The following is a 27,509-nucleotide window of genomic DNA, read 5'->3' as shown; positions in this document are numbered from 1 at the left end:
CCAGGGTAACACAGCTATTTAAGTGTCTGAGGATGGATCTGAACTCAGGCCTTCCTAACTCCAGGTCCGATGCTCTGTACACTGCACCACCTGTAGTACTGAGACAGGAAGGCAGCCACCTGAAGCACTGACCGTGACTTCCATATATGGTAAAGATCACCAGTGACAGAGATCTAATCCTACATAATGCAGACCTAAAAAAGTAAACAAATGGTTGTCCTGTGCCATTGTATTTGAGGAGGCAATAGGATGGTAACATTGATTAAAAAGAAATAACAAGGCTGTTGAAAACTTTGAATTCCCAGGTAAAGTCAACACGAATGCACTGTGTTCTAAACCATTCCAGTTGTTTGACTAGGGCCACCTTGTCCCATAGGACCCATGCTGTAAGCAGTGGTTATGCACTATAAACCCTGCTCTAGCCAATGATGCTCTAACTTCCTCCCACTCAAATACGCAGTTACTCTGACTCCTCCGAGGCTGTGCCAGTGGAATGCAAGCTTGGTAGGGCCTACCCGTTGGCCACAAGCCCAGTGATGACTTTTAGTCTGTTTTCAGCCAATCCAGTGCAATCTGAAGATGTTCACCACCACTGGCTTCAGGGTAATTAATGTTTCAGCCTCATCTACCCTCAAGACCATCTACCATCAAAGAGGGGTCATGGTCCTACATCAGTGAAGGGAATGGCTGCGCCAATGACATTTCATGCTAATATCATGCCAATGTCATGCCCATGACATTTCAAAGTATTGAAGTAATCGAACTATGATATGACTAAATGGAGCCTAATGGTGACTTTCAAAGGAAAAATTAAAATCACTGTCAATGGAAAAAATAGATCTGCTTTCTGGAAAATCAGCAAATGGAGGCCCTGGTTGAGGGCTGAGGCAGAGCTGGAGTTAATTGGAGCAAGGTAAAGCTAGAGGGCAGTTTCCCCACCCCCCACCTTGACCTCTTCTTCTCTCCCCATTAATGAGATGTACTGGCATTTTTTATACAGCTAAATCCAGATGAGTGGGAATAATGAATCCCCTGAAGTGGTCAATTGTATTTGAATTCACACTATTTTAAGTTATAATTATGTAAAATATGGTAATTAGTTCCAGCCCAATGAATATGCAGTGCAAATTCAAATAACTTCAGGGGAGCCTAGTTACAGTCAGTCAACTAGCACTTATGAAAAGTACCTACTATGTGCAAGGCACTGGAGGGACAAAAAAGGCAAAAAAAAATAACCCTCCAAAACAAAAGGCCCTGCTTTCTAAGAGTTCACAGTCTGATAGGGAAAACAATATGTATAAACAACATATAGAGGACAAATTGGGGAAGGGGGATAATTCAGAGGGGAGGAAGATTGGAAAAGACTCCTTGCAGAAAGTAGGACTTTAGCTGAGACCTAGAGGAAGCCTGGGGAAACTAGGAGACAGAGATGGCAAGGGAAAGTTCCGGACATGGAGGAGCAGCCACTGAAAAGGCTTAAGAGTCAGGAGGTCAGTGTCACTGGATCAAAGAGAATGTATTGGGGAAAAAGGTATAAGAAGACTGGGAATATAGGAAGGGGCCAGGTCATGGAGGGCATTGAAAACCAGAGGGTTTTACATTTGATCTTGGACGTAATAGGGAGGTTCTGAACTTTATTGAATAAATAATTAAATAAATGGGGTGATATAGACAAAACTTTAGGAAGATCTATTTAACAGGTGAGTGGAGGGTGGGTTAAAGTGGAGAGACACATAGGGCAAGGAGAACAACCAGGCTATGGCAGTGGTTCAGACATGCAGTGATAAGGGCCTGCACCAGGATGGCAGCAATGTCAGAGAAGAAATGTGGAGGGTAGAAATGAGAGCATCTGCCGACTGATTGGATATATATTTGTCAGGTGGGACAGAGTAAGGAGCTGAGAATGATGCCTCCATTTGGAGCCCAAGTGACTGGGAGGATGGTTGTACACTGGCTAGTAACAGGGAAATTAGGAAGGAGGAGGGCTTGGGAGGAAAGTCTTGCTTTGGGTTTTTGACAGGAGTCTAAGATTCCTCTGGGACATACAGTTTGATGGAGTTGCAGATAGAGTTGGCTGTTAGATAGGATAGACAGGAGATGAGATAGGAGATTGTTGTTGTGTTTGTCCTTCATTCTCGAAGGGAAATGATGACATGACTTGCATTTGACTTTGATTTGAGTGAGGGAGGGCTGAGGAGATAGAGTTCAGAAGAGAGGGGAGGGCTGAACACGTAGATCTGAGAGTCATCTACAGAAAGGGGATATTTGACAATTTTGTTATGGAGAGTGCCTGGCCATCGTCTAACAATCTGGAAGATGTGGCTCCAGACCAAGCTCCTCATTTTACAGATGAGAAAAGTGAGGCCTCTAGGGATGGAATGACTTGTACAAAGTCATGTAATTAAAGCAGAATCAGGACTAGAACCCATGTCTCCTAATCACTAGATAAATTATTCATAAATTGGAGACCTACTTGTGCATTAAGGTTGAAAATTCCTTTTTTTAAAATGTATAGTATAATATGGAAATATGTTTTACATGATTGCATACCTAGCCAGGCTTTGAAGCCGCAGGTTCCCCAACCCTGGTATAACCTGTATCAGATTGCTTACTGTCTCACGGAGGGAGGAGGGGAAGGAAGGAGGGAGAAAATTTGAACTCAAAATTTGAAAAAAAAGATAAAAATTTTTTTATATGTAATTTTATATGTATATAATTTATACGTAATCCAAATTGTTTTATATGTAATATTATTTTTAAACATATAGTACATAAGTCAGACATGAAAGGCAGCATACCATTGTGGGTAGGGCGATAGAGTGAGAGTTAAGAAAACCTGAGATGGAGTTCTGCCTTTGACATACACTGGCCACACGACACCAGAAAGGTCACTTAAACCTCAGTGAGCCAGGTAACTCAGGGACCCAAAGTTATAAAAGAGTTGCTGATTTCATTGATTAAGGGAGTTCCTTCAACAGAAAGTCCCTATACCAATGAACACACAGGTCCACAGCAAAAAAATAATAAAATGCAAAAAAGAGTTCCCAAAGCTTTAAATTCTAATTCTAGTATTATTCTGACTTTTAATTAGGAAGGGTAGGTATGTTATACATGCAGCCATTATTATGTGGAAGGCTTTGTACCATTAAAAAATTGTTTAGAGATTGAGAATTATAAAAATAAACTATTTGAAAAGCAAAACATCAGCACTGGAAATAAATCAACAATTTTGCTCCAATTTGAAGTACTATTCATTGGAAATTTGTAATTGAATCCATTTATCAAAACTAAAAATGAAAATAGCGAACGTAGCTATAACAACATTTTGGATTTCTGGTGACACTGCAGGCAATTAGATTTCATTCTTTTGATTTATGTTTAACTTTGCAATTTACATTTTTACTTATTTTCTGTTATTAACTGTATTGTTAATATGAATGCCCAAGTTTAGTACTCTATAAATTGAAGCAGAAAATGACTGTCATTGAAGGTAGTTATCTAGCTATATATTGCTGCTGAAAGGAGTAATTCCCTTACTGTCCTCATCAAAAGAAAAATTCTCTAGCTATCATTCTCCTGTGCTTTGTCTATACTTTAAAATAGTGTGTAAATATGTGCATTTTCTAGACTATGCAGGTATACACTGAGTATAGTCAGGAATACCGAGAGGGTACCTGTGGACTAGTATGTATACCCAGGGACTTATACAGCTATCCTTAGTTATCACCTAGGCCTGTGTGACCTGACCCAGGCTATATTTTTGACCAGTTAAATATCTAAGTTCTCTGTAGAGAAGCACTGGGCAGCCCTTCAGAGTCCAGGGACTAAGAATCTGAGAGGAGGAAGAAGCTGAAGGAGAGAGATGCTGGGATAAGCCAGTTTTTAAAGTTTACAGATTTAAGAAGTAAGGACTTTTTAACAGTATAAAATTTGTAATGAGTCAAGATTTACTGTGGAGCAATGCCCAGCCATCGGCTCATAGATGGAAAACTCGACTCTAGATCCAGCTCCCCATCTTACAGATGAGAAAAATGAAGTTTCCAGGAATGGAGTGACATATACAAAGTCACATGGCCGGTGGAAGAGCCAGGCCTAGAAGCTGAGACCCGATCACTAGTCCAGTATGCTTCCACTATGCCTTGATTGCCTCTCAGCTTTTACTAGTCAAACATTTTAAATTCTCTGATTCAACAGTATTTATTCAGTGCCTGCTATGAGCAAGGCACTGCCAGGTACATTTTAAAACCTGTGGGTGTCTTGACTACAGACTTAGTTGATAAGAGCTTCCAGCAGTAAAGCACTGTGATCCATAAATTCTCAGTAAAATGGGAAAGCTTTGAGGAATGGAAGCCTTTGGGAATATGTATACAAATGTTCGACCATTAAAAAAATGCAACCACAAACATTTCTACACAGTGGGGGAAGCAATTATTTCTGTTTTGAAAGTTAGTTCTATTGGAACAAATGTTTTGGCTTTTGGGGTACGTCCAAGTACACAATTTACTTTAAGATGTTTTATATAGAACATATTTGCCAAAGACAAGTATTGTGTGCGTATGTGTTTATATACATTACATACACACACACACACACACACACATATATATATGTGAGTAAGTGAGTGAGTGAGTCAATGAGCAAGTGAGTAGATTGGATCCAATTTCCTCATCTGTCTAGGGATCTGGAAGAGTCACAGATCAATCTCAGAATGAACCAGGCTCCCTCTCATCTAGATCCTGTACCCTAAAGGGAATTGCTTCTGGATCTCAGTACACCAATGGAAACACATTCCAGGCCATGACGTGTTTCATATGTGTATTAAAAAATAAGGTGTATGTATACATACGTGTATGTGTACACGTATGTATATATGTGTGCATGCACTTGTGCATGCATATACTATATGTGGGGCAACTAGGTGACAAAGTGGATAGAGCGCTGGGCCTGGAGTCAGGAAGACTCATTTTCCTGAGTTCAAATCCAGCCTCAGACACTTACTAGCTGTGTGACCCTGGGCAAGTCTCTTAACTTTATGTGCTTCAGTTTCCTCATCTGTAAGATGGGCTGGAGAAGGAAATGGCAAAAACACTCCAATACCTTTGCCAAAAAAAACCCAAATGAGGTCACAAAGAGTTGGACACAGCTGAAACAACTCATTGTTCAGTAATTTCAGTCCTGTCTGACTGTGTGTGTGCATGTATACACACACATATACATATACATGTACACGTGTATGTACAAATGTGTTATATGTATGTATGTGTGCATGCATATATATGATGCAAGGCACTGCTAGGTTCGGGGGATGCAAACCAAACTGACCACATCCTGCCTTCAGGAACTTACATAGGGTATGGGGGCAATCGCATTTCAGCTATGAGGGGACCACCTATGGAAAGAGATGATGGTGGAAGATGGTGCTGAATTCAGGAAACAGAAAAAGGCCAGTTTGTCCCGAATGTTGAGCATGTGAATGGGAACAGTGTGGACCATTTGGAAGGGCAGCAGCATAGGGTCCTGTATGCAGAGCTGAAATGAAGCTCAGAACCCATCCAGCCCAACCCTGTTTTAGAGGAGATAGAGCTCTCAGGAAGTTAAGTGGTTTGCCTACAGTCACACATGTGATAAGCATCAGAGGAAGGGATCTGAACTTGAGTCAGTGACCCTTTCAGCATGCCAAGCTGGAAGCTGATGCCAGAGCACAAAGGGCTTTTTCAGTGTCAAATGGAAGAGGTTCAAAGGTAATGGGGAGCCCCTGAATAATTATGAGCTAAGGGAATGACACTGTGAAAGGGTATTTTGGCATTTGTATGGAAGATGAGTTGGAGTTGGAAGAAACAGAATGTGCGGCGAGGCTGCTGCCTCCCTGTACAGGTGAGAGGGGATGGGTAGAATGAAGGGGTTGGATTCGAGAGGTATTGTCGTGGTAGAACTCACAAGACACGGCAAGTTTGGGAAAATATGACAGGGAGAGAGGGCAAAATGAAAAGCTGAGGATGACTCTGCAAGAATGGACAGAAACATGAAATATGAAAGACTGGAAAAGTGTGATACCCTCAACAGAAATAGGAATGTAAGGAAGAAGGGTGTGTTTAGGGGAAACAACAGTGAGCTCTGGTTTTTGGACACAAAGAGGTTGAGATGCCTGCAGTGACACGGACTCCAAGATGTCTGGTAGAACTGTCGATAATTCTCCTGGTCTTAGGGGAGGAGAGGGCTGGATATAAAGATCCGGGAGTCATCTGCGTAAAGATAATAACTGAATCCATAGGCACGGATGAAATCACAAAAAGAGAGAAGGGAGAAAAGAGAAGAGGCTCTGGAGAGATCAGGCAAGAATCCCCTACAGTGAGAAGGCAGGCTGTGGATAATGACCCAGCACAAGATTAGCCAGATGGGTCAGACAAAAAGAGATAGACAGATAGAGTTAGAGACAGAAAGAAAGAAAAACAGAAGAGAGAGGGGGGGAGGAGAGGGAAAAGAGACAAAGAGGCAGAGAGAATGAGATGGGGAGAGGGGAGAGAAAAGGGGGGATGGTGGCGGGGAGAGAGAGACAGAGAGACAGAGAGAGAGAGAGACAGAGAGAGAGAGAGAGACAGAGAGACAGAGAGAGAGAGAGAGAGAGAGAGAGAGAGAGAGAGAGAGTGCAGTGTCATGAAAACCCAAGGAAGAGGGAGTATTCTGGAGGAGGAGTTTTGATCAAGAATGCCAAATGCTACCAAGAGGTTAAGGAGGATGACCACTGAGAACAGAACTTTAGGTTTAGCCATTGGAACACTGGCAGCCTTGGAAAGAGCAGTTTCAGTTGAGTGGTTATAGTGGGACACACTGCAAGGAGTCGAGAAGGGATTCACAATGAGTAATGACAGACAGCATTTATAAAGCACTCAGGTTTACAAAGCATTTTAAAATGTTTTCATTTTATCTTCAAAGCAACCTTGAAAGATAGGGTGTAATCATTATCTTCCCCTTTTACAGATGAGCAAAGTGAGACTTGAGAGAGGTTAAAGGGTTTGCCTAGGGTCATCCAGCTAGTAAGTGTCTGTGGCAAGATCTGCACTCAAGTCTTCCCAACCTGCAAGTCCAGTGCTCTATCCACTAGGCTTCCTGAATGACGAGTTGAGTTGAGTAAGAAGAAATGAAATGTAATTAACTAGGGGAGATGGTATTTTAGAAGAGTAACTAGTAGAGGATATAGATAGATGGATAGATAGACAGACAGACAGATTAAATAGACAGGCAGACAGGCAGGCAGACAGACAGACAGATAGATAGAGATAGAGATACATAGATTTATGCCTGCCTCACATTTGAAATGCAATAGTCCAGCCCAATTCAAGGCCTGAATTATTTTCTCTGTGGTGCATTAGTCTAAGATCAGAAGCAATACTCATGATCCACATTTCTGAGCTACCTAAGTTTCTAATACTGTACCTGCTTCTCTTCCTCTCCCTTAGTTCAGATCTGGAAACACAAGGTTGCCTTGGCTGCCTTTTCTAGGTTTCAGGAATATGGATTTCAAGAAAAGTACCACTTTATATGGGGCAGCATAGTGGATAGAGTTGGAATTAGGAAGACTCATCTTCATGAGTTCAAATCTGGCCTCAGATACCTACTAGCTGTGTGACGCTGAGACAAGTCACTTCACCCTGTTTGCCTCAGTTTCCTCATCTATAAAATGAGACGGGGAAGAAAATGGCAAACCACTCCATTATCTCCGCCAAGAAAACCCCAAATGGGGTCATGAAGAGTCAGACATGACTGAAATGATACAACATCATACATAAGAAATGGTGATTTTTTTTAGTCAGGGCAGGACTATGCAAATGGAGTAATATTTATGTTAGCCAAGTCTATGATGGTTTAAGTATTATGTTATCACTTCATCATAATTCCCGTTGTAAACATTTGCAAACTGTAAATATTCATTTTGAGATCTAGCGGAAAGCATGTATAAATATCATCCAAGTTCTCTAAAGCCGATATGGAATTGTGTGCAAAATATGATCGTGGCCTAAGAGAGTTTATCTAAACAAATTATCTAAGCATCTGCCCAACAGAATTGTTTGATGAAAAGGGGACGTTCAGAATGTGTGCAGATATGAGGGCCAGGAACTGCATCTCTGAGGACTAGGGAGTACAGCGGGTCTCAGAGGAATAGAGTAATTATTTCTTTTCATCAGGGAGAAAAGATGAGATTTAGAAGATACATGTATTTCACATCCTAGTTTAAGAGCTAGAGTGAAAAAAGGATAGGGTGATGGAAAGTGCGTGACTGCAAATCAGGAGACCGAAGTTCGAATTCTTACGTTGCCATTCAGGGCCACAAGTGTTTGTTGCTGATGTCTACTTGTTTCAGTCGTGTCTGACTCTTTGTGACCCCATTGGGGGTTTTCTTGGCAAAGAGACTGGAATGGTTTGCCATATCCTTCTCCAGCTCATTTTACAGATGAGGAAACTGAGGCAAACAGGGTGAAGTGACTTACCCAGGGTCACACAGCTAGGAAATATCTGAGGCCACATTTGAACTCAGGTCTTCCTGACCCCAGGTTGGGTGGTTTATCTACTGCACCACCTAGGTCCCATAGATCTGTAGTAGGTCTCTAAAGTCTCTAAAGACTCTGGCATTCTGTGAGTCTGTATCAAACAAATAGAAAATTAGAATTAATTTGCTTGAGCATCAGAACCCAGAATGAAACAAAACATGACAAACCAAATCAGTTCAATTAAGAATAAAACTATTCCTCATAGGTCAGAACAAATAGCCCTTATGTGCAGCCTGCCCTTGGAATCCTTTACGATAACTAGATTTGGCATTAACATTCAATTATAGAAGATGTTTTTTTCTCATAAGAAAATTGTGCTTTTTCCTATCCCCAGGAACGCTTTGTGGCATCTCTGCTGCCTTGTGAGCAATTAAACATGCAAATAGCCCCTCGGAAATCAAACTAAATTCAAAGAAGACTCTCTTTAGAAGTATGGCATGTATCATGGAGAGCAAGATTGTGGGAAAAGAAAAACAGCAACATAGCTTGACGTTACTAAGCAAAATTAAGAACATGAAAGAATTAGCAGAAATGATAGATGTGGTGCTCATAGCAGAAGGGGAGAAATTTCCCTGCCACCGGCTAATTCTGGCCGCCTTTAGCCCTTATTTCAAAGCCATGTTCACCTGCGGTTTGCTCGAATGTGCTCAGAGGGAAGTCATACTCTATGATATCACAGCAGAGAGTGTATCTATCATCTTAAACTATATGTACAATGTGGATTTGGACATCAATAATTCTAATGTACAGACTGTAGCTGTCGCTGCCTACTTTATGCAAATGGATGAAGTCTTCACCATGTGCCAAAAATATATGATGGACCACATGGATGCCTCCAATTGCGTAGGAATTTATTATTTTGCCAAACATATTGGGGCAGAAGATCTGTCTGATCAAGCCAAGAAATATTTATATCAGCACTTTGCTGAGGCAAGCTTACATGAAGAAATTCTAGAAATCAATGTGGACCAACTGATGGGGCTTATTAAATCAGATGATCTTAATATTTCCCGAGAGGAGAGTATTCTGGACTTGGTTTTGAGATGGGTAAACCATAACCGAGAATCGCGCCTGGAGTCCCTTGTTGAACTTTTGAAACAAGTGAGACTGGGACTTGTGAATCCTTCTTTTTTAAGAGAAGCATTGAAAAGGAACACAGTGCTTCTATGTAACTCAGATTGCATCGATCTCATCCAGGGTGCTTTAGATGCCATCAAGAAATCCAAACAGCATTCTCTAAATCTCCGTTATGGAATGGAGACCACTAGTCTTCTACTGTGTATTGGCAACAATTCCACAGGGATCAGATCGAGGCACGGCAGCTATGGAGATGCTAGCTTTTGCTATGCTCCCACAACACGGAAGACTTACTTCCTCTCTTCTCCGAAGTATGGAGAAGGCTTAGGAACTGTGTGTACCGGGGTCGTTATGGAAAACAATGACATCATTGTGGCAGGGGAAGCCAGTGCCTCGAAATTATCTAGGCAAAAGAACAAGAATGTAGAGATCTATCGGTGCGTACCTGATGGTGAAAGCATTACAATTTGCAAATTTGTTTAAATCGTCGTTTCTTGGAATAGATAACATGGGGCATACCCAAAATATGGTTTATACATTCCTTAGGCTTCCAGTCATGTGCTTAGATCATAGCATTAGTTTTTTTATGAATTTGATTTTCTTTTTTAACTAAAACTGATTGTTTCTAAGGGCGGCTAGGTGGCACAGTGGATAGAGCACTGGGCTTGGAGTCAGAAAGACCCGAGTCCAAATCCAGCCTCAGATGGTTCTTAGCTGTGAGACCCTGAACAAGTTGCTTAGTATCTGTATGCCTCAGTTCCCTCATCTATAAAATGGAGATAACAGCCCTCACCTCCCAGAGTTGTTTATGGATCAAAGGAAGTAATAATTGTAAAGTGCTTAGAAGAATGCCAGCACTAGATAAATGTTGGCTATTATTATTATTATATAGTAAGTGCTATTTAAATATGTGGTATATACATACATGTATGTAGTGAGTGCTATATAAATGTTAAATAGCTATTATTATTATTAATATTTAGTATAGGACAAAGGGGGAGAGAAACAGGAGGAAGAGGGGAGGGGAGACAGAGACAGAGACACATAGGGAGACTGAATGAGAGAGAGACAGAGAAAGAGAGAGAGAATGAGAGAGAGAAAGTGAAAGGGGGGAGGGAGGGAGAGAGAAACAGAGAGAGACAGAGAGACAGACAGAGATACAGAGGGAGAGACAGAGACACACAGAGAGAAAGAGAAAGAATAAGAAACAGTGAAAAGGAAGACACAGACAGACAGACAGACAGAGACAGAGACAAAGAGACACAGAGACACAGACAGAGAGAGAGAGAGAGAGAAACAGAGACACAAAGGGAGAATGAGAGAAACAGTGAAAGGGGGGATTCTATACTAATGAAAAGAAAAACTACTTCCAGCAAGGCAGAGAGCAATTCTTCCATGTCTGTTGCCGGTTTCAGAAGCAGCTGACTAATGTCATCAATGCACGGGAATGATCCTCTCTGAACTCAGCTACACTGGCCTTCAGCTCACAGTTCATCCACACAGTGGTCACTGGAGCCTTTTCAGAACCTTCCAGATTTTATCCTGTGACTCTGGCGTAGGGTTTGAGAACCTAGAGTTCCCTCCATACCACAAGCAATCATTGGTGTAGTTCAGAGGTGGGGAGCCTGTGGCCTCAAAGCCACATGGTCCCTGAACTGAGTCCAAGTTTTACTCTGTGAAGTTTGGATTCAGTCAAAGGGCCACACTTGAGGATCTAGAGGAGCACAGGGAGATTTGTGGAAATACCAGTATGGTTCACTTTAAACTTCATTGGCCAGAAAACACTGTTTCTTTTTTATCCTACCTTATCATTTTAGCCAATTTTCATTCTGCATTTTTGGTTGGCAGATCTTTGTTTCTCTGATATTATTTTTTTTACTTAATCTTAAAAGAGTAGCAAGACCAGAATAAAGTTTTCCAGGCAAGAGGTTGACCCATCAGTCAGAGGAGGAATGGCATACATTACATGTGCATTCATTATTCAGCAAATATTTACTGATATCTGCCTGGCACAGAACTTAAAATCATTTAGGGTAATAAGATGCAAATACTAAACAGGTTATTTACAATCCTGGCATAATAAAGGTTTCCCATGAATTAGAAAATGACCAAGTTTCTCTCTCTCTCTCTCTCTCTCTCTCTCTCTCTCTCTCTCTCTCTCTCTCTCTCTCTCTCCCTCTCTCTCTCTCTCTCTCTCTCCCCCCCCCTCTCCCTCACCCTCTCCATCCCCCCTTTCACTGTTTTTCTCATTCTCTCTTTGTGTCTCTATTTCTCTCTGTCTCTCTGTGTCTCTTTGTCTGTCTCTGTCTCTCTCTGTCTGTCTGTGTCTTCCTTTTCGCTGTTTCTTATTCTTTCTCTTTCTCTCTGTGTGTCTCTGTCTCTCCCTCTGTATGTCTATCTGTCTCTCTCTCTCTGTTTCTCTCTCCCTCCCTCCCCCCTTTCACTTTCTCTCTCTCATTCTCTCTCTCTTTCTCTGTCTCTCTCTCATTCAGTCTCCCTATGTGTCTCTGTCTCTGTCTCCCCTCTCCTCCTCCTCCTGTTTCTCTCCCCCTTTGTCCTGCCCTTCAGTGATACGGTATCCTCCTAGTGCAGCCAAGCCCAGCCTCCTGTGTTCCACCTTTCAATACTACTCACAAAGGTCCTCAGCTGGATGTTTACAAGTATTCCTTATAGAGCTTTAAAGCTTTCACAAGCATTACCTCATTTGATTGATCCCTGTGAGGTAGGCAGGGCAGATATTATAATTGCTACTTCACATATAAAGAAACAACATGCAAAGAAGCCAACATAATAATGATGATGATGACGATTATAATAATAGCATTTATACAGGCTTTAGGATTTGCAAAGTGTTTTACCTACATTAGCTCATTTGGGCCTCACAATGTCTTTTTGAGGTGCTACAGATATTATTACCCCCATTTTACAGATGTGGAAGCTGAGGCTCAGAGAGGTTAACTGATTTGCCCATGGTCACACAGCCAGTGAGTGACCCAGATTGGATGTGAAACCAGCTCTGCCTGTAAATCCATCACTCTACCCAGTGTTATTACTTAATCAATCAGACACACTTTTTTGCTGATTAAAACACTGGTTGACGCTAAGACACAAAGTATTTAACTTTTTTCCTAAGGGTAAAATAATAAAATCAGTATTTATTTGTCTTGTAGCCAAGCATCACTCACCCTCACCTTTGCAAAATCACCCTCCTAGTGGACATGGCATTCATGGAAACTCCTCCATGGCACCTCCAAGACTGGTATCCCTTTAGGCATGGGATAGCCATAAATGTCCAACCATCCATTTTGGACAGTCTCCATATTCTTCGCTTCATTCTTGCAATTTCCACTCCAGATCATAAAAAAATGAGTGCCCAAAAAGTGAAAGTTAGAGGTGGGGAGGTGGGTTTATAGAAAAGCACTATTTCCTTTGTCTTCTTTAAGAAAGTTCTGAATTATGGGTCTTTTATGCAGATAACAGCTTGGAAATGGTGCTTATTCTCTCACTAACTCTCTGCCCTTTTTGATAGGCTTTGATTTTAGGAAACAGACTAAAGTTATCTGATGTTTTGTTTACCCCAGAGTGTCTTCTGTTAAGTTTTTCAGATGAATTATTGAGGTCTCCGCCCATTTTCTAACTTTGATAGGGTTTCTTGTCCTTGTTTTCTCCTAGAATTGGGAAATCAAGGCTGGTCTTTAATAATTGATAATTCCCATGTTTCTGCTTTTCCGTCTCAGCTTTTCTTCTCTTATCAGTTTTACAGGTGTTTATTAATCACTTATTATGCCCTTTGCACAGTTACGTTACTTTTATTTTAGAATTGTTCAGATAGAAGTTGTGACACTTTCTATGTACATTCCATTCTCTGCATCAGTCTTTTCCAAAAACAATTTGGCAGTCTTGAAAAAAAAATTCTTTTTTTCTTCAGTGTGAAGAGCCATATCCCATTATTTATGATTTGGAAAGAGATTCAAGTAGTTTTCCAGGGCAAGATGTTTTGGCCTCTAGAAAGCAAAGTCATCTCTAATCTGGAACTTTCTATCCATTCACTTACAGGTACCACAACCGGGGAAACAAATTTTGGGAAAAGTTATGCGCCACTGAGTTTCGGGAGCTCTATGCCCTAGGCAGTGTCTATAGTGACCTTTACGTTATAGGAGGACAAATGAAATTGAAAAACCAGTATCTTGTTACAAACTGTGTCGACAAGTATTCAGTGGAGCATGACAATTGGAAAAGGGTGGCCCCTCTTCCATTACAACTGGCATGTCATGCTGTGGTAACAGTGAATAATAAACTTTATGTGATTGGAGGATGGACCCCACAGGTTAAGAAATTTCCTATCTACCTAACCCAGCATGTTTGCATGCAAGCTGGCTTCTCGGTTTAGAATGCTGACTTATTCATTGAAAACTAAAACATTGTGTCTTCACTAGGTTAAAAAAAACCATAAAAACAAAAACTTTCCCTTTTTTAGAATGTTAAATGTAAAGCTTACATAGAAATATAGAGGACTAATTAAATTTTAAGTGAATTCAACATATACATAAATTCACTTAACATATAAGCATTTTTTTTTCCAGAGTGGCTTTCCTAGTTTTGCTCCTTTCAAAGATATTAGGACCAGCTCTGATACAAATTGTATCACCATGGACAAATCATTGAACCTTTCAAGGTCAATGTCCTTATATTTAAAAACAAGGGGAGATAGATTAGATAACAACAACTCCTAAGCTTTATAGTTATAGTGTACTTCTACATACATTATCTCACTTGACCCTCGCGATAATCCTATTAGTTGGCTAGAGAAGGTACTCTTATCCTATTTTACAGGTGAGGTAACAATATTAGAGATGTTAAGTGAGGCCACATGATTAGGTATCAGAGGGAAGATTTGGATCCAGGTCTTTCCAACATTCTGGACTATCTGAGGATCTCCTTTGAGGAGAAATCACTCTCTCCCAAGAGAATCCATTTTACTTTGTGAACAGCTCTAATCAATACAAAATTTCACCTAGTCTAAATATGCCTCTTTGCCTCAATATACACCTTACTTATAGTTTTGCCATTTTGGGTTCAGATCAGAACAAATCTAATCCCTTTTTTTTGTGAAAACCTTTTAAATATTTCAGCAGGCATCACATCTCCTTTAAGTCTTCTCTTCTCCAAGATAAACATCACCATATAAACATCATCATTTCTTCAACTGATGTTCATTTAGCAGGATTTCAAGGCCCTTTACAATTCCAGTTACCTCCCAGCTTACTGATATCACTCCTAAAAGACATTCCCCAAACTGCACACAGTAATCTAAATATGATCCAATCAGACCAGAGCATGGAAGCACTAGCACCTCCCCAGTCCTGGACATTGGGACTTTCTTACTACAAAAATCACGTTGGATTTTTTGGGGAGGGGAAGGTGCTTTTATATCACCCTATTGATTTATATTGGGCTTGAAGTCTACTAAAACGCCTAAATCTTTTTCACAAGAAATTTTATCTTGACACTCCTCCCCCAACGTGTGCTTGTGGTATTTATTTTTCAAACTCAGGTGTAAGATTTTACGTTTAATTTTACCTGGTTATAGTCCACTCAAAACTCCGGCTTGTCAAGATCTTTTGGAATCCTAACTCTATTAACAGTTGATAAGCACATTACACTTTTATCTGAGTCATTGTTTAAAATATCAAATACCACAAAACCAAGTGCCACTCCCTGGAGAACTCCAATAGAGACTTTCTTAAAAGTTTCTAAAAAACTCTTAATGACATCCAAGTTGATATCAAATTATTAAACCTAATTAGGGGCTGGCTGGTCAATGAGTTCTGAATGCACCATGCGAGTGTCCAGCCCTCATTTCCCCATCTTTTCCACAAGAATAATTTGAGCAACATTGTTAAATGCTTTTCTAAAATCTAATTACACTGTGTCTACTGCATTCCCCTCATTTTATAATCTAATCTAGAGACTCATCTTCCTGAGTTCAAATCTGTCCTCAGACACTTCGTAGCTGTGTGACTGTGGACAAGGAAGCAGAAACGATAGAGTGCTTGGCCTGGAGTCATTGGAGACTCTTTTTCCAGAGTTCAAATACAGCCTCAGGCACTTATTAGCAATGTGACCCTAAGCAAGTCACTTAATCCTGTTTTCCTCAGTTACCTCATCTGTAAAATGATTTGGAGAAGAAAACCCCAAATGGGGTCATGGAGAGTCGGACATGATTGAAATGACTAAACAACAAAATCTTGTTGAAAAAAAGTATATGAGTTTAGTCTGTCATAACCTGTTCTTGATGAAACTGTTCTGGTTCATTGGGTTCACTACTTCCTTATCTAGTTATCTCTTTAATGATCTGTTGTAGCATTTTCCCAGGAAACAAAGTCAAACTAATTCCATTCTACACCCCAGCCTTTAATTCATCAAGACATCTTGTCTTTCTCCAGTCCTCCAGTACCTCTCTTATTCATCATGATCTTTCAAAGATTGCTGACACTGTCTCAGCAATCACATCTGCCAGTTCTTTCCATAATGTAGGATACTTCTGATTCTAGTAACTTGTACTTATCAAAGACAACTAGATCCTCTTATTTTCTGCATACTTACCTTGGGTAACAACTCCCTATCGACCGTTTTTGTTCTGTTTCCAATCCAAACATAATTTTCCTAGGCAAAGAAAATAAAAATAGAACTTAAGCATCTTTGGGTTTTTTTGTAATCTGTTATCATCATCCCATCCACCCAGAGTGGTGGTCCTATCATTCTTTGATTTCCAATATAGCTAAAAATAAATTGTTTTTTATCATGGTAAGCTTTCCTAACCAGCCTTAGCTCATTCTAAACTTTAATACTCTTGGTATTTCTTATAAAACTAATCAGGACCATGCTGTACTTTCTCATTCATCTTTTGTTACTTCCCCTTGCTGCCTGCCATCACAGATAGATAGATAGAAAAAGAGAGAGAGAGAGAGAGAGAGAGAGAGAGAGAGAGAAGATAAAGATGAGAGACATATATGTGTGTATATGTATCCTCTATTTTTTAATCTAAATCAAGGAGTTCTCTATGCATCCACATCAAATCTCTTTAGACCAATCTATCTCTTCTTCCCCACTGAAATTGTTTTCTCCTTTTTGTCTTTAGAATTTCATTCTTGAGAGCTTTCCATCCCACCTTAACTAACTTCTGTAGAAATTTTGTTCATGGCACTCTACTTGTTATTTTTCCAAATGTTTTGAAACCTGCTCTCCCAAAATCTTGGGTGAATGTCAGATTATATCCAGCTCTTCTCTCATTCTCTATGAAAAATTCAAAGATGGAGTAATCATTTCTCCCCACTCTTCCCAACACTTCCACCCCCGCAGCCAATTTTTTTCTTTTTTGAGGATACTCAGATCCAGAATAGGCCTTGCCCCTTATTGGTTCCTATCCCTTTTGAAGGAAGAAATCATCACTGAGGAAAGTCAGGAAATTATGAGTTGGTCTGCTTCTGACAGAAAGAGAACTCCCACAGATTCCAGATCTACTATTATATTACACCTCTGTGCCAGACTTATGATCTCCCAAACTCTTCTTTGATTTCTTCATTCTATTCTGGTGGTCTATAGCGTATGACGATGATAATATAACTTATGTTTCTGCCTCCATTGATCTTCATCCAATGGTCTCTACCACCCCGAGTTTCTTCACAAGACTATATCTTCTTAATATAACCTATTCCATCTCTCCCCCTAATCATTTACCTGTCCCTTTTGAAAAAGATATACTAGGTAAAATGATTTACCTACAGTCAGACCACTGGCTTCAGAGGCGAGTTGGGACCAGAACTCCCAATTCTGTGCTTTTTTCACCCTCCCATGCTGCCTCTCCCCTTGGCTAGCCCAATACTCAAGGGTTTCTTCTGTGGGCAATGTCATATACTTCATGCCTTTCCTTTCCCCCTTTCCCACTGGAAGACTAGTGGGAAAGAGGACTACTGACCCAGCCTTCCCTAGGTAATATGGTTGTGTATCAGCAAGGGCTTAATGGTAAGCATGCCTAACCTCAAAGATAAGGTCTGTTAAAAGTCAGATTTTCTTTTTTTCTTTTTTTTGATATATATTGTTTATTTTATTTTTAGTTTACAACATTCAGTTCCACAAGTTTTTGAGTTCCAAATTTTCTCCCTCCCTCCTCTTCTGCGCTCCCCCCCTCCAAGATGGCATGTGATCTGATATAGGTTCTACATATACCATCGCATTAAACTTATTTTCCCAATAATCAGGTTGTTAAGAAGAATTATAACTAATGAAATGCATCATGAGAAAGATAAAACAAAACCAAAAATAAAATAAAAAAGAGGGAGCAAATAGTATGCTTCAATCTGCGTTCGGACTTTGTAATTCTTTCTCTGGATGTGGATAGTCTTTTCCATCATGAGTCTTTTGGAGCTGTCTTAGTACCTTGCATTGTTGAGAAGAGCCAAGTCTATCAAAGTCAGTCATCACAGAAGCAATGTGTCTGTGCTTGTGTACAATGTTCTCCTGGTTCTGCTCCCTTCACTCATCATCAGATCATATAAGTTTCTCCAGATTCTTATGAAGTCCATGTGTTCCTCATTTCTCATAGCACAATAGTATTCCATTACATTCATATACCACAATTTGTTCAGCCATTCCCCAATTGATGGACATCCCCTTGATTTCCAATTCTTTGCCACCACAAAAAGAGCTGCTATAAATATTCTTATACATACAGCCCTAGAAGTGGCATTGCTGGGTCAAAGGATAAAAGCCAGATTTTCTAACCTGCTGGCCCAGATTTAATGGAGACATGTATGACAAGCAATAAAGAAAATTTCTTTCTGTCTTAATATTTTGTTCCCTAATTGACTTGAACAAACTTTTATATTGACTTACTCAAAAAAGATTCAATTTGACTACTTAACAGAGAATAACTACTATGAATGACAAAATCTTAATGTTACAACATTTTAAAATTATGCTCTGAATTGAAAAGTGTTGTAGTCTTCATAGGGCAGCTAGGTGGTGCAGTGGATAGAGCGCTGGACCTGGAGTCAGGAAAACTCATCTTCTTGAGTTCAAATCTGGCCTCAGATACTTATTAACTGTGTGACCCTGGGCAAGTCACTTAACCCTGTTTGCCCCAGTTTCCTCATCTGCAAAATGGATGGAAAAGGAGATGGCAAACCACTCCAATATCTTTGCCAAGAAAATCCCAAATGGGGTCACGTTACTGAAAATAACTGAACAACAATATAGTCTCCATAATAGCTCATTGCCAAGGTTTCTCAAGTTGATTATAACTAAAATTATGAACTAATCATAGACCTAAAACAGCATTTACATAACAAGATTTCCATGACAAAGCCTCAGAAAAACAATTCAGGAGCTATTCTTTTGCTAAAATAGAGATCAAATGCTTAAATAAAGAAGGGAATTTAGAATAAGAATAAATTTAACATATTGGTTTACTTAGAATCTTTGGCTTTAAAAAGCAGAAATGTAGAGCTTTATTATGCAACAGTCTGCTATTAAATTAGGCACCTACTTCTTATTCCCCTCCCCCTCCAAGTTCCATAGCGCTTCAAAAGAGATTATAAATATCTTTTACTTTAAGCAAATCCACTGGTTTCTCAAAATCCAGATTTACAAAAATTAGGAGGTGATTATTCGCATCACAGAAAGACACCTTATCAATGGATTCACCACAATGTTATTTTATGTAACAATCTCCATTTAGTGTATTTTAGATATTTATTCAATTTACAAAAATTAAATTTGCAGGCAGCTTTCCTAGATCACATCCATTGTCCATAAACAAGAAAAAAAAATTCAGTTGAGAAACCCTTAGAATAAATGCCCTGCCAAGTCTGTGAACTATAATGGAGGCTTAATGTTGCCCCTGTAGAAATAGCTATGCAGCTAGCTTGGTAGCTAGTGTGTCCTTGATAAAAGTATGTGTGCATGAATAATTATAAATTATTTAGACATGTAATCCATTTATCCCTGAATGTTGATTCATGGGTGAGAATTTGTAATTCAAAATGGTAATAGATAAAGATAATAGATAAAATAGATAAATAGATAAAGATAGAGACTCTACTCTTTCTAGTAAAATCTATAAAAATTTCTATAATGAGCTAGACATAAAGGAAACAGTTTCTGCCATTGCTCGACATTCATTCAACAAGTACTTATTCTTCCCATGTATTCTCTTGTTCACTTCTATGATGAATGACTAAGATGCTTGTTACTAAATATGAGTATTCGTTAGTCCATATAATATTGAATGACAGATTGTAGTCTCTTTCTCCTATGCATTCGTGGTCTTTATATGTGATCATTATCTTACACTAGGGCCTGACAACTTCACTAAACCTCCCTTTGCCCTCTAAATTTCAAATGTGATTCTAGGATTGACAAGTCTAGATGGCCAAAGTCACTAAAAAAAAAGCGCTTAGTTGCATAGTAATTCCTTAATAAGGCCCCATGTCAAAAAAAAAAATCTCAACTCCCTCCTTATTCAGTGGCTACAATTTCTTTCCTTGAGGAATGTACAAACCAAGAGAGCCAAGGTACAAGAAGCACTATAAAGCCCTTCTCTTTAACAAATTCCAGTTGTGAGAAATTATAGTCTGAAAATGTTTAGCAAATTATTAAAACAACTTGCAACTCCATCAGTTTTGCCTAAACAGATTCTCTCTATAAAGAAGAAATGTTTCATAAAATGGAAGTTTAGCCTTTCAGACCCCTTCTTCAAGGATACTACTGTGTAGCTTAACAAAATAGAAATGTTAAAAAAAAAATTGGCTAAAGTAGTTTGGCTTCATTTTTAAGACTCAATTGCTGCTTCATAGTAAAAATTTTTTTTTCTAAAGCTATGTTGTGACCCTGTATAATCACAGCTTGTTTGTTTTAACCCAGCACCTCGGCCCCACTGGGCTAAGATATAAATTCATCTGATCTTGACAGTGCACTTATAACCACAAGTCATGGACAGTTGGTGAATTTTAGTGAGTCTGAGTCACTTCAGTTGATGCTATTTATCTACTTGGCTGTCCAGTTTGATTAATTGCATTCGTGTACTCGCATCCATCTCTAAATGGTACGTTGTTATATAGCTGTCATATTTCATACAGATGGATCTCCCTGATGACGAACCTGATCGATTAAGCAACCGACTGTTGCAGTATGACCCTGGCCAAGATCAATGGCGGGAGCGGGCACCGATGAAGTACTCTAAATACCGATTCAGTACTGCTGTAGTCAACAGTGAGATTTATGTGCTGGGTAAGGAGAAAAAGATTTTTTAACCGATAATATAACCACTTTTTCTTTTCTCTAGCCTTTTGCCTCAGTAAAATGAAAAACTCCCCTTTCCTTTTGTATCATAAGCAAGGACAAGTGGAATTTGTTGTGGTGGTTATTCTGTTGCTTTCTAGAACCTAGGAAGGTGAAGTTGAATTACTCATATTTATATAGTATGTGGTGCCTTAAGGTTTTACAAAGTCCTTTACTGTGTTTTCTTATTTGATAAAAGTCCATGGTCTTAATAAAGGTGATTTTTTTTTGTTAATGGTGCTTTTAAATGCCCTAGAAAAAAATAGAGGTAGATGAGGGAGAGAGATAGACCAGACAGAGATCTATGATTTGCAATACTAAACTAGGAATGTCTTTGTCTAGATGTCTTGTCAGTGAAGAGTGACCACATAAGTCCTTTCATAATTATCTATGCTAATAAGGGAGATCAATACCATAAATAACTGAACCCAGGAACATAGAATGTCAAAGTTGGAAGGGATAGATTTTTTAGAGTTTTAGAGTTTGTTGGGAACTGAGCAGCTATCTACCAGGGATAGGGAAACTGTGGCCCTCTAGGTCCTCAAGTGCAGCCCTTTCACTGAATCCAAACTCCATAAAACCAATCTTCTTAATAAAAGGATTTGTTCTGTAAAACTTGTACTCAATCAAAAGGCCACACCCAAGGACCTAGAAGGCCACATGTGGCCTCGAGGTCATAGGTTCCCCACCCTTCATCTTAGACCAAAAGTTCTTAACCAGGGGTCACCAAGAACCTCAGGTTCCATGGATGGATTTCAGGATATCCATGAACTTGAATGGGAAGGAAATTACATTTTTATTTTCCCTGCCATTTAATTGAATATTAGCATTTCCTTCAACTAGTTAAAAAAACATTCTGAGAAAATGTTCATAGGTTTTGCCAGACTCTGAAGGGGTCCATGGCACAAAGAGGACAAAGAAGGTTAAGAACTCTGATCTCGACCAAGTCCATACCTGAAAGGAATTCCCATTATGACATACCCAACCTGTGATCATCCAACCTCTGCTTCAAGATCTCTAAGTATAGGGACCCCAGTACCTCCTATGGCAGCCCATTCCACATCTAGGCAACTCTAATTGCTAGAAAGTCTTTGCAGACATCAAGCTTAAATTTGTCTTTTCGTGACTTCCACTCATTGCTTTTTGTTGGTCCAAACATAACAAAGCTAATCCACTTCCACATGATAGTGTTTCAGATTACTTGTTGACGACTCTCATGTCCCTCTTGAGTCTTCCCTTCTCCAGATTTAACATCCCATTTCCTTCAGCTGATCCCCAAGTCATGTAGATGGATTGTCTTTAATTATCCCTGGTTGTCCTCCTCAAGGCACTCCACAGATCATCAATGTATTTCCAAAGCTACAGCCCACCAAAACCCTAGAATTTTTCCAAACTACCATCTAACCATACTTCCCTGGTCTTGTACTTTGGAATTCAAGTTTTTAAACCCAAGTGTAAGACTTTACATTTATCCCTACCAAGTTTTATTTTATCAGATTTAGCCTAATGTTCTAGCCTTTCAAGATTTCTTAGGATCCTGACTCTGACAGTGTGTTAGCTATCCCTCCAAGCTTTGAGTCACTTACAAATTTAATCAGCACACTACCTATACCATTATCTGAGTCACCGATAAAAATGTCAAAGGCCAAGCACAGCATCTTTGGGGCACTCCACTAGACACTGTCCTCCAAACTCTTTGGATCTGTCAGTTCAGCCAGTTCTAAATGCACTGTATTATTGTTTGACCCCAATCTTTTCCTCAAGAGTAGCTTGAAAAACATTGTCAAAAGCTTTGCTAAAATCTAGGTAAACTACATCTGCAGCATTCCACTGATCTAACAGCCTAGTAATCTTGGGGTTTTTTTTAATGAAATTAGTCTGGCATGTCCTGCTCTTGATGAAACTGTGCTGGCTCATTATGATCACTACTTCCTCTTTTTAAATTAAATTTTATTTTATTTTCATGAAGATATGCCTTCTCTCTTTCCCACCTCTCCCTCCCCACATCAATAAAGCAAAAACAAAATCCCTATTAAAAACAAGTATAGTCAAGCAAAACAAAGTCCTGCATTAACTATATCCAAATACACATGCACATTTGTGTTAGTATTGTTTTATAAATATATATATATATACACATATATATACACACATACACACACATATATATATACATATACACCTGTATATATAAAATATGTTTTGTATATGCATGTGTGTATATATAATATATATGTATATGTGTGTATATACATATGTGTGTGTTAGGGTTGTGTTAGTATGTGTCTGAGATTTGAACTCAAGCCTTTCTGACTGCAAACCCAGTGCTCTATCCACTGTATTACCTAGCTCCCTCCCATTAGGCATTTTTGTTCTTTTATGTCTGGTGTAAATGTCTTTCTCCTTAGCAGAAATACCAAGAACTAAAGAAGAATTTCTGCTTCTCTTTCTTGTCAGTTTTCATTGTCCCATCTACCCCAAGCAGTGGTCTTACTGAATCTTCTTTACTCCTCCTCTTTCCCCTAGTATTTCTTAAAATAAATCCTTTTGGTGTACTTTGCTTTTCTCAGCTGCGATGACTCCAAATACTATTTTTCCAGACATATATACCATGATTTTCTATTCATCTTCCATTTCCTGACCTTGCTTCAACCTCTGTACATATATTTAAAACCTGAATTGGTTGACAACTTTCCCATGTGCCTATATTGATCTTTTCAGACAACTCCTGTTTTTCCTCTTCCTCAAAATTGTCTTTAAAATGTTATTCTTAAAAGTTTTCCATCTCTCTTGGACTGCCTGCTTCCATAGAGTTTTCATCCATGGGATCCTACTTATATTTCCTCTGAACACTTTGAAGTCTGCTTTCCCAAAATCTTGGGTGCGTATCAGACTATGCCCAGCTTTCCACTCTTCTATCACAAACTCTAGGAAGGGAATGTTCACTTTTTCCCAAGGTTCCCATTGTTTTCATCCCAGCAACCAATTCTTCCTTCATGAGGATCGGTTCCAATATAGCTTCCCTTGGTTTCTCCAACTTGTGGACCTTAGAGATCATTGGGCCCAATCCACACATCCCCCCAAAAAGTAACCACACTGAAATATACCGAACATTCAGGCATCCAGCCTTAGACACTGTCATCCTCTGAAGCAATCCACTCATTCTTGGATGACTTTTATCAACAGGAAAGTTTTCCTGACATTAAACCTATATTTGCGACTTTGCACCATCTACTTATTGCTACTAGTTCTATTCTCAAAGTGCCAGGCAGAACAAGTCTTATGCTCTTTCTACATAAGAGCCCTTTAAATACTTGAAGAGAGCTGGCTATCACATCATCCATGGTTTTGTATTATCTGGGGGGGTTCAACTGTGATGTTGAGCCTCCATTAAGTGAAGAAGAGCTTTCAGGAATAAGAATATGGTCTCATTATACTCTACCCTGGTCATATCACCTATGGAGTGATGTGTTCAGTTTTGGGCATCACAGTTTAGGAAGGGCATTGATAAGTTGGAGAGTGTCTAGGGGAGGACAGTCAGTATGGTGCAGACCTTGACTCTCTACCCTTTGAGAGTCAGTGAGAAGAACTGGGGATGTTTAATCTGGAGAAGAGGAATGAACTTTTTCTGGTCCCTTTTCCTTTTTTCCTTTCCTTTTTACTATCATTGACAGTTTTCAGCTTAGAATGAAGAGACAGATGCACTTAAATATTAAAAGATATTTTATGATTTTTGAAAGCAGAGTACAAATATGTTCCTGCATAACTCATGACTACTTCTGTCAGCAATCTTGCTTTTAATTTAAAAATTAAAATTATTCATATGATCAATACTTTTTACTTCTGATGATGCAGCAACAGAAATTAAGTGAATGAAGACTGATTTCTCAAAGAAGACTGACCCAATGAACCTTATTAAGGATTGGGGGAGTCATAGAGATAAAAGGGGGATAAATTATTATATAATGACAGAATGCGAACTCCCCAAAGATCCCATTCAACCTTAATGGAAAAAGATAGATAAAACAAATAATTCTGTGGGTAAGGAAATGTTTTTAATGCCCCTTTCAGTGCCTTAATTTCTATAACATTATAATACATCTCTCAAATTTGATTTACATAAATGATAAATCTATATGTTATTATCTGTGTCTGCCAATGGTCCAAGTCATGTCTTTAACTGGTTCATTATATTAAGTTTTTGAGGAGCTATGTACCCAAGACTGTGCTAAGTGCAGTGGGATGATAAAAACCCTTCCTCTCAAAATGTTTAAAATACTACTGGAGAGACTAGACTTCCATACTTGAAGGAGAACAAAATGAGATGATATATAATAAAGTAAAAACTTGAATATAGTCAATTGCCAAAATACATTGTACAGCCAGATAATAAGGGCTCTAAAAGGTTATCAGAAAAAAGAAGATATTGATAATGACTAGTCATTAGGTAAGATGTCATAAAGGGAATAAGACCTGAGGTGACCTTTAAGAATTGATAGACTTTGGAAAGGTAGGGCCAGGGAATAGCTTGAGCAAAGTTGTAGTGGCAGGAGTAAGTATGGTATGTGGAGGAAACTGTGAGAAAACTAACTTGACTGCAGTGGCCAGCTCACCCAACATGGTAGAGTGACATATAAGACCCAGCAATAAACAACCAGTCTGACAACACATTCATTAATAAAAGAGTCAAATGCTAGATGGCTTAGAAATGAACTTGAGATCAATTATTTAATTATCTGAGTGTTTGCTTTTTTAACATTAGATCATTTTTAGGAGGCAGTGCAATGCAATGGGAAGCTGGCTAGATTTGAAGTTAGAAAAGCCAACTCTTGTTTGACAAGGCTGACCAAAACCTTGTTGCTCTCTCTTCTTTGTGATATTGCTCTCTCTAGGTTGTCCTTCTGCGACCCTGACTACCCCTTCTAAGTCTTCTTTGCCAGTTCATCAATGAATACTGCCCTGGCGATATACCACATCATGTCCACTAACTGTGGGTGTTTCCAAGGCTCTGTCCCTCTTCTAGTCTCTCACTCCTGGTGACTTCATCAACTCCTTTGGGATTAGTTATCATTTCTATGTATCTGATTCCTAAATCTAGATGTCCAGTCCTAGTCACTTACCTCTAGTTGCCTAGATAATTCAAACTGGATATCCAGTAGGCATTTCAAACTCCACATGTCCAAAACTAAACTCATTATTTTTCCTCACCAAACTCACACCTCTATGGAACTACCCTATTTCTTTCAATCATCAATCACCATGTTTCCAATAATTCTGATTCGCAAATCTTCACATTCCCTCACCTGACATATCCAGTCAGTTGACAAATTGTGTTATGTTTCATTTCCACACCATCTCTTGCATTCCTCCCTTCTGTTCACACACACTGGCACTACCCTAGTTGAGGTCCTCATCACCTTTCCCTTAGACAATTACCTCCTAATTGGTCTCTCCCCTCTGCAATCCATCTCATGGCTAACCAAGTGATTTTCCTAAAAAGGAGGTCTAATTGTTTGACTTCCCTAGTCAATAAACTCCAATGCTCCCTATTAACTCTAGAACTAAATATATAAGCTCTTTTGTTTGGCTTTTAAAGGCTTTCACAAGCCTGGTGCCAAGCTATTTTTTCAATGTATTATATAGGACTCCCCTTCCTATACTCTAAAGTCCAGCCAAATCAGCCTTCCCCACAGCAATCCACCTCCCCTCCCTGTGTCTTTACACTGGCTGTTCTCCATCCCTAGAATGGACTCCCTCCTCACGTCCACCTCGCTGGATTCTTTCAAAACTCTGCTCAAGTACCACTTTCCACATAAAGCCTATCCTCTGTCCCCTACCCCTGTGGCTTTTATTGTTCAGTTGCGTCCAACTCTTTGTGGCCTTGTGGACCATAGCACCCTCATTCTGTCCATGAGGTTTTCTACACAAAGATACTTGAGTGGTTTGCCATTTCCTTCTCCACTGGATTTAGGCAAACAGAAGTTAAGTGATTTGCCCAGGGTCCCACAACTAGTAAGTATCTGAGGCTGAGGTCTTCCTGACTCCAGGCCCAGTGCTCTATCCACTGAGCCACCTAGCTGCCTCCTGCTATCCTCCGTTGCTATTCCACCCCCCTTTAAAATTATCTTAAATATATGACTATATTTTGTATATATTTTAAATTTATTTATTTAAATGTAGTTTTATATTTTTTCTCCCCTGAACAGATGTAACTTCTTTGAGAGGAGGAGCTGTTTCATTATTATATTGCTATCCCCAGCATCTATAGTAGACCAAAGCCTGGAATATGTTTAATTGATGCTTCTTAATTGACCTAGGTGTGAATCCCACTTACTACCTATGTGACTTTGGTCAAATCACTTCCCTTTCTGGGCATCAGTTACTCATGTATAAAATGTGAGAGTTGGATGAGAAGGCCTTTAAGGTTCCTTCTATGATGCAGTGAAATTAGGAATTAACAGTGTAGAAACAACTAAGAGACAAAGGAGGCTCTCGCAACTATTAAACAAAATAGAAATTTTCATAAAGTTTGAGTTGATACAACAT

The 27,509-nt window shown here is 39.3% G+C and overlaps 1 protein-coding gene across 2 annotated transcripts in view; it reads left to right on the top strand.

The window, feature by feature from the left end:
• Positions 1-27,509, top strand: part of KBTBD12 (kelch repeat and BTB domain containing 12) — a 79,610-nt gene that overhangs the window by 7,552 nt on the left and 44,549 nt on the right. For both annotated transcript variants that reach the window (XM_036737560.1, XM_036737559.1), the window contains exons 2-4: positions 8,881-10,060; positions 13,680-13,950; positions 20,762-20,912. In XM_036737560.1, coding sequence (XP_036593455.1) covers positions 8,979-10,060; positions 13,680-13,950; positions 20,762-20,912 — 1,504 coding nt within the window. In that variant the 5' untranslated portion in view covers positions 8,881-8,978. The remainder of the gene's footprint in view (positions 1-8,880; positions 10,061-13,679; positions 13,951-20,761; positions 20,913-27,509) is intronic.

The sequence above is a fragment of the Trichosurus vulpecula genome, chromosome 9, assembly GCF_011100635.1.
Source record: "Trichosurus vulpecula isolate mTriVul1 chromosome 9, mTriVul1.pri, whole genome shotgun sequence".
Taxonomy (NCBI): domain Eukaryota; kingdom Metazoa; phylum Chordata; class Mammalia; order Diprotodontia; family Phalangeridae; genus Trichosurus; species Trichosurus vulpecula.
The sequence above is the reverse complement of the archived record's forward strand: the minus strand, read 5'-3'. Positions and strand labels throughout refer to the sequence as shown.